The 8,033-nt window shown below is 37.3% G+C and overlaps 1 protein-coding gene across 1 annotated transcript; it reads left to right on the top strand.

Moving 5' to 3' along the window:
• The first annotated feature begins 750 nt into the window (after positions 1–750).
• LOC117635501 (eukaryotic initiation factor 4A-2-like) lies at positions 751–7,984 on the top strand. The gene is made up of 17 exons (XM_034369810.1): positions 751–1,074; positions 1,160–1,191; positions 1,285–1,383; positions 1,485–1,561; positions 1,730–1,775; positions 1,955–2,015; positions 2,097–2,150; positions 2,302–2,422; positions 2,613–2,725; positions 2,815–2,925; positions 3,328–3,444; positions 3,884–3,967; positions 4,792–4,888; positions 5,655–5,718; positions 5,936–6,042; positions 6,219–6,649; positions 7,008–7,984. Exons 1-17 carry the CDS (start codon positions 880–882, stop codon positions 7,641–7,643), a joined length of 2,445 nt encoding a protein of 814 aa, XP_034225701.1. The 5' UTR covers positions 751–879; the 3' UTR covers positions 7,644–7,984.
• The last annotated feature ends 49 nt before the right edge of the window (positions 7,985–8,033 follow it).

Genomic DNA, 8,033 nt, shown 5'->3' on the forward strand with positions numbered 1-8,033 from the left:
TTTTACACTAAAAATAATGTAATTAATGCATCAAATAAGGTAACATTTGTTTTTAAATTTACCTTATTTTTTGTATTGATTTTAATGTTTCCTTAAATTTATTATAACTTTCTTATCACGTTGTTAAAAAATTAAAAAAGAAAAAATATATATTTTTTTTCTTTTTTGAAAGACTCCAACAAATAAGACTTACCTAATTAATGGTTTAGAGAAAAAAAAAATCAATAATGAGACTTACTGAATTAATGGTTTGAAAAATGCAATCAATGAACTTCCTTTTAAAACAGACTTCCTTAGAAGGACGTCTTTTGTCTATATAAAAAAAGGATATATCTTTTGTGGATTTTTAAAATGTCATTATTGTTTTTATTAATTAAAAAAATGTTTTTCCTCTTAAAAAAATAGACATTTTATTTTTTAAAAACAGAAATTTTAAATTTTTTACATATGGTAAAAGAATTGTAAGAAAATTTTGATAAATTGAAGGACAATATGTTTAATAAGAGTAAACTTGGAAAACAAAAAGTGGTTTGTTTGATATATTATTTTTAGTGTATGGGAAATGACACATGACAAGGTTACTAGCATTCCCCATTACGAATTAGGAATTCGGTCGGTTGGTCGGATTTGTATAACTCAATGCCTACCCTCCCAGAGGACACGGGCCTACAGCACATAGGACCCACTCTAAATTTACAAGGAGAAAGGCCTATTAACAAGCATTCTTCCTTGTCCAGCCCAATTGTTTTTTACTTGCGCCAAACCGGCAAGTCCATGTTTGATTTCAGCTCCACCAGCCAACGTTCAGTGAGTCAGTGAGAAAGCTCAGATATTTCACAGAGCTCAACTCAACGGCCAGTCTTCCACAACCAAACCACCATGTGCAGGGACGCAAGGAACTGGGACGAAGAATCATACAGAGAAACCATATTGAAGGAGAGGGAGATCCAAACCCGAACCGTATTCCGAACCGTTTGGGCTCCATCCCTTAACCCTAACCCGGACGCCATCGTCGTCGCCTCCAGCGATGGATCGGTTTCTTCATACTTCATCCCCTCCCTCGTATCCAAGCCCGTACGTGCCTCATTTTCCTCCAAATCTCAATTTTCAATATTCATTTTGTTTAAAACTTATTTATGGCTTTTTTTGGTTGTTGCAGCCGCTGGGTTTTAGCAATGTGAAAGCCCCACAGTAAGTATTTATGTAACTCTACGATGTCGTATTGACTATTGACAGCAGCTGATGTTGGTTTTACATGTGGTGGAATTTTAATTTAATTTGTAGCTCGTTAATGGCTAAACCTGCTTGCTTCCTTCAAGCTCACGAAGGCCCTGCATACGATGTTAAGTTTTACGGCCATGGCGAGGATGCTGTTTTGCTGAGGTTCAATTATACGCTTATACTATTCTGATCAGCTTTTTTGAGTTATTTCTTAATTTCGCCATATTTACACTAATTGATTTTCTCGGAATTTTTATACTTAGTTGTGGTGACGATGGTCGGATTCGAGGATGGAAGTGGAAGGATTGTGTAGAAGCAGAGGCGCCTATTCATTTGCAAGGTGATTTAGATTTTTGACAGCTTACCATACCATGTGAATTAGAACAATTAGTCCACTAACATTGCATTGTTATTTTAGTTTGGTATGTTGCTTTGGTTCATGAAAATTGAATTTGATTCTAATTCTGTAAATTTATATTATTCACATTGTTTCTTCCTGCTTTTGTAGGAACCCATGTGAAGCCACTACTTGACCTGGTGAATCCGCAGCATAAGTAAGTCACCGAAAAGAAAAGACTCTCAGGGTCCTCTCTTTCATTCCCCTGAATTTCATAACCTGAATAAGAATCTTCTAAACAAGGACATTTGTCTTTCTGCCTTATAACGCGGGCTATAATTAGTCCCCAGCATTACTTTAGTTCACATTTCTTGTATTTTACTGCTGTGTTTTTAGAGGTCCTTGGGGGGCTTTATCTCCAATCCCTGAAAACAATGCTCTTGCCGTTAATGATCAGGTATTCTATTGTTTTAGTCATGTAGTTTCTTCTTTTATGAGCATGGAAAATAGTGTGTTAACATCTCTTTTACCACAATAGGGGGGATCCATTTTTTCTGCTGCTGGTGATTCTTGTGTCTATTGCTGGGATGTGGTATGTATTTGTTCAAGGTGAATCTTTCACGTGTGCAATGAAGTTTTTGTGTAAAAGCATGTACATATTTCCGTACATTATGTTACATTGTTCTTGTCATAATTTCCTAGCTGCACTGATCCCGGCATGATTTGTATCGGAAATGTTTCAGGAAAGTGGTCAAGTCAAAATGACTTTTAAGGGGCACTCAGACTACTTGCATTCTATAGTTGCCCGGAACTCTACCAATCAGATCATAACTGGTTCAGAGGATGGGACAGCTCGTATATGGGGTAAAAACCTGACATTTTTAATTTTCAAGGATTGTGGCAGAAAGTTGTTCAGAAGAATAATTTTCCATCAACAAAGTTATTGTTTTCTTTCATAGTTAGTATGTTCCTGTCTTGGACTACCACTTCATTGTATTAAATGTCCAGTCACATGGGCTTGTTCTTAGTAACATGCGTTTATGGTTTTACCCAGATTGCAGAAGTGGAAAGTGTGTTCAAGTGTATGAGCCAGCAAAGGGTACTAAATTGAAAGGATTTTTTTCGTGCGTAAGTTGCATGGCTCTTGATGCAAGTGAAAGCTGGTTGGTAAGCATTTATGTGATGGGAATGTCGTTGCATTGCACTCTGTTGAAGTTGCTTGCAGCTATGATTTACTAAATGTTTTTCTTCTGTAGGCTTGTGGTAGTGGTCGGAGTTTATCAGTTTGGAATCTTCCTGCTTCTGAATGCATTTCAAGGACTTCAACTCGTGCATCTGTACAGGATGTAGTATTCGACGAAAATCAAGTGAGCTCCCCTTGCCGCCCTCTGTAACTTAACTTAGTTAGGCACCTAGTGTTACTATAAAAAGAAGTAACTTTTAAGTTCCAAGAGAAAAGGGTGTGGACCAATAACTACGGTTGTTTTAAATTCATTAAACTAGTAAACTAACTTCTTAACGGGATAAGATGCATTGTTAAGATATCAGCAAATAAGGATACTGTTATAAAATCTTCATCCGAAGGAATGGGGCTGGAATTGGTATGTTAAATTTTTTTTTAAAAATTTATTGATGGGGAGCAATTGGTAGAAGAATACATTATATCTACGGGGTTGTCTGTTTAACTCCTAAAGAAACACCTAGTTTGTAGAAAGGAAGCACAAAGGAAAACCAATATCCTAAAGTTTATTGTTGGTTCTCCTTTCCAGGTATTAGCAGTTGGAGCAGAACCTCTACTTTGCCGTTATGACATAAATGGGGCGATCCTTTCACAAATGCAATGTGCTCCTCAGTCAGCCTTTTCCGTCTCTTTACATGCATCTGGGGTATGCTTAACTTGATCTATCTTTCCCTTTGTTTTTTGTCAATAATATTTGATTTTTTTTTCTTTTAAAGAATGTTGGTCTTACCAACTTGCTCATATTTATAGGTTTACCACTAGGTGCTAAGTTACCAGCACTATCCTTTGATTTGAAATTTTGAAAAGTATGTATTTTAAAGTAGGTCCAGTGACACAAATGATCCAAATCATGTTTTTAAAGGAGTGTGTAGCTTCTATCCTTGCTATAAACAATAGGTGTGGCCAGAGCAAACCAAAATGTATGTAGTTAGAAGCTAATGACAATATTCATAATGAAAGAACATGCTGAGGACCATGGTATGGGTTAAAGTTATTACACAAAGAACTTGAAAGGGGTTTTTAACTTCATCACTTATCAAATTCTATCTTCACTTCTCATCCCATTGAACCATTGTTTTGTTCAGGTTACAGCAGTAGGAGGTTACGGAGGTCTTGTTGACATTATTTCGCAGTTCGGAAGCCACTTGTGCACATTCAGCTGCCGATGTGTTTAGATAGAGTTCAAATATCTTTTACAGTGGGCTCTTGAAAGAAGAGTAGGCTGCAAAAGCATTTCAAACTTAATGGGTGGTAAAATCCAATTGCAATTGCATGGTCCTTGGAAAAGTTGTGATGTGTAACCTTGTAAGAACCATGTAGAGCTTGATGTGCTGAGAGTTTCCACATAGTTTGCTGAAACTGTAAAATTGGTTTGAGCCTCCTTGTAAATGTTATTGGCCCATTTTTACCACTACAAGAAAAAAGTTTTCAGACAATAAGGTGTAAGTACGTGATTTTGATGTTCCAAGTTTACATATAATCTATGAATTAAAGGGGCCAGCTATATATGACCATTCTTTACCTCTCTTTTTTAGGTTTTTGTTCTTTTGCATATTCAGGGTATTTTAAAAAAAATTTCGTTTTGAAGACGGATGTGATCAAATATTTAGGTACATTTTGAAAGCCCGGGAAAATTACTATACTCATATATGGAAGGTTGTAATGGATTTGTAGCTTAAGTTGTTATAAAAAAATTTTACTAGGAGGTTGTGTTTGGGCCTTAGCCCGTTCCAAATCCAGCCCCATATATTCGTGCACTAATTCTATGAGGAAACAGAGTCCGTTTTATACTCCTATTCCACTCCCGCCAATCCGTGAGCGCCACGTGCCCGAATCGAATCTGGAGGGACGCGAAGACCATACTCCCTCGAATCCCATATACAATAATCAACCCTCACTCGCTTAGTTTACTCACTTGTCAAACACAAAACTCTCTCTCTCTCTCTCTCTCTTTCTGTCTCTCTCTCGCTCATTCCTTAACTCCGCGGCTTAGATCCGAGGAGTTTGGGAAACCCTAATTTTCAGAAACAAGCCAAAGCTCTCTTCGGTCGCTCTCTCTTCGCTTTCACCTTCTCACCGATCATCGGCAGGTCTTCCTCGCATACCTTTCTTCTTATAAATCCATCTTATTTTACTCGCGCGGTTGTTCGATCCGGTTCTCTCTATTTCTTTTCACGATTTTTTCTTACCATAAATTTCTAGATTCTGAATTGGCTTGTGTTCGTTGATGTTGATTTGCTGTTTATTTTCTTCTGTTGGTTTTTTTGTTGTTGAAATATTTGTTTTTCACTATTGAGCATAGTCGTCTGAGTTCTGTTGTTTCAGTTGTATAGGATAAAATAAGTTTTTCTATTAAGATTTGAGAATTAATTTCAGAAAACTCTTGCAGTTCTTTCTCGTTTTCAATATGTTTCCTGTGCTCCATGTATTTGATGTGAATCGTAACGTTTTCTTAAGTACTTGTTACTACAAGTTCTATAATGCTTCTGATCTTTGAAATTTTCGTACTAGTGCAGGTAATATTGTTTTAGGTTTTGTTTATTGCTTCTCACTGCGTGGTTTATGTTATCACGTTTATATGGTAGTTAATAGTTAGTCATACATGGATGTTAGTTATACAAAATTGTGTTTGAAGTTCTTAAACCCTTCTAGAGAGGAGAGTGACAAATGCTGTTTAATGTTTTTCATGAAGAAATCATTGAATTATTGAAATCTGAGAAAATCTGAGTTACTGTATAATTCGAAGTAGCATTAGCATGGACATCATTGTTATTTTTGCTTAATTTTCACACAATTTGTATTGGTTGAGAATATTGGTGATGTTTTTCGCTTATACTATTGTTTGTACTTTTGCAGTCATGGCAGCTCCAGAAGGATCACAATTTGATACTCGTCAGTATGATTCCAAAATGACTGAGCTGTAAGATTCGTACTCTCATTTTTCTACTTTTAAACTGCATTTTAGGTGCCTATGAAGCTTTTACTCTTTTCTTGTATTTATTCTTGCATTTTGGCGATAGTGATGTGGATATGCGTCTTTTATTCCTTTCTTGTATTTATTCTGTGGTTAAAAGTTTTCATAAGGATTCAAAACTGGTTGCTAACTGTTTCTCTCATGCTTGGTGAATTGGCTACAGACTTGCAACTGATGGGCAGGAATTCTTTACGTCATATGATGAAGTTTATGATAGTTTTGATTCTATGGGTCTGCAAGAGAATCTTCTGAGGGGCATTTATGCTTACGGTACATATAGCCATAACTTTTTTTTTCCTCTTTTTAGTATGTTATATTGTTTATGACAAGAGGAAGAATCCTAAAATTTTTGTACTCTAATATCTTCATGGAGTTTTCCATTTGTCTTATGGTCGTATTTTCTCTAGACTGGTGAATGATTGAATTCACTGTAATTCCTTTTGCAGGTTTTGAAAAACCCTCAGCTATTCAGCAAAGGGGAATTGTTCCATTCTGCAAGGGTCTTGATGTTATTCAACAGGCTCAGTCTGGAACTGGGAAGACAGCGACTTTCTGTTCTGGTATTCTTCAACAGCTTGATTATGGTTTGACAGAATGCCAGGCCTTGGTTCTTGCCCCAACTCGAGAGCTTGCTCAACAGATTGAGAAGGTCATGAGGGCTCTGGGAGACTATCTGGGTGTGAGGGTCCATGCTTGTGTTGGTGGAACCAGTGTTCGTGAAGACCAGCGCATTCTGTCAAACGGGGTTCACGTTGTTGTGGGCACTCCTGGTCGTGTTTTTGACATGCTAAGGAGACAGTCGCTTCGTCCCGATAACATCAAAATGTTTGTTTTGGATGAGGCTGATGAGATGCTTTCCCGAGGTTTCAAGGATCAGGTATTTTTTCAACCCAATGATGTGTCTGTCTGTTTTATGCGCTTTAGGACTAGTGAATGCATGTTCTGCATAATGAGGTTGTATGTGAATAATGGATTTCTCATATGCAAGGATAAATCATGTATGCAGTATAGTTATCTATTAATATGGATAAGAACTGTAATGCATTAAAACATACATGAACTAATTAATTGACATTCCAGAATGACAAATATGCTGAGTCAGTAGCAGTTTTGCTCCACCATTGTATCACTTCATTATATGGCTTTCATTTCAGTTTCCTTGGTTTGCTGAAATCAATGTGATTTTGTAATTAAAATTTTATCTGATGCGAAATGCATTTTTGTGGTGGTTCCAGATCTATGATATATTTCAGCTTCTGCCATCAAAGATTCAGGTTGGGGTTTTCTCTGCCACAATGCCACCTGAGGCCCTTGAGATCACAAGGAAGTTCATGAACAAACCTGTGAGGATTCTTGTGAAGCGTGATGAACTCACCCTGGAGGGTATAAAGCAATTTTATGTCAATGTTGACAAGGAGGAATGGAAGCTTGAGACTCTTTGTGATCTTTATGAAACTTTGGCCATTACCCAGAGTGTCATTTTTGTCAATACTCGACGCAAGGTTGATTGGTTGACTGACAAAATGCGGAGCCGAGACCATACAGTTTCTGCCACCCATGGAGACATGGACCAGAACACCAGAGACATCATCATGCGGGAGTTCCGTTCTGGGTCATCTCGTGTCTTGATCACCACTGATCTTCTGGCTCGTGGTATTGATGTTCAGCAAGTCTCCCTTGTTATAAACTATGACCTGCCTACCCAGCCAGAGAACTACCTCCACAGAATTGGGCGTAGTGGACGATTCGGCAGGAAGGGTGTTGCCATCAACTTTGTAACAAAGGATGATGAGAGGATGCTGTTTGACATCCAGAAGTTCTATAACGTGCTTGTGGAGGAGCTGCCATCGAATGTTGCTGATCTCCTCTGATGAGATTTTGTCCTCTTTAGAAAATTACCAAGGAAAAGCTGGTTTCTGCTTAGTAGTAAGTGTTGTTTTGTTTGAAGTTTATTTTCTGTTTTTCGTCGTTCCAGCCGCCACATCCACCATTTTGTGTCTTCTCTTATTATTATTACCTTATCATTATTATAGGTCTAGTTCTTTATAATTTATGGTTGTTGGATACTATTTTAAGTGGTACAAGTGCACTTGCAATGTGAAAACCATCATTGCCTTGATCGGTTGTGGTAGCAACTGTTGTTGCATAACATATCTTCTAGCTACTAATATGTATGTATTTTTTGAGTTGAACTTTGGTGTTTTTGATTTTTGATTTTGGTTTTGATGGCTGTTGTGATTCGATGATTGTAATGGATGGTC

The sequence above is a fragment of the Prunus dulcis genome, chromosome 7 (assembly GCF_902201215.1).
Source record: "Prunus dulcis chromosome 7, ALMONDv2, whole genome shotgun sequence".
NCBI classification, from domain to species: domain Eukaryota; kingdom Viridiplantae; phylum Streptophyta; class Magnoliopsida; order Rosales; family Rosaceae; genus Prunus; species Prunus dulcis.

What these genes read in the sequence shown, in the direction of transcription:
- LOC117635501 (XM_034369810.1), top strand. Translation starts at nt 880, where the DNA reads ATGTGCAGGGACGCAAGGAACTGGGACGAAGAATCATACAGAGAAACC. An exon ending in AGCAATGTGAAAGCCCCACA is followed by an intron (nt 1,192 to 1,284) that starts GTAAGTATTTAT and finishes TTTAATTTGTAG; the next exon opens with CTCGTTAATGGCTAAACCTG. An exon ending in TTCTCACCGATCATCGGCAG is followed by an intron (nt 4,889 to 5,654) that starts GTCTTCCTCGCA and finishes GTACTTTTGCAG; the next exon opens with TCATGGCAGCTCCAGAAGGA.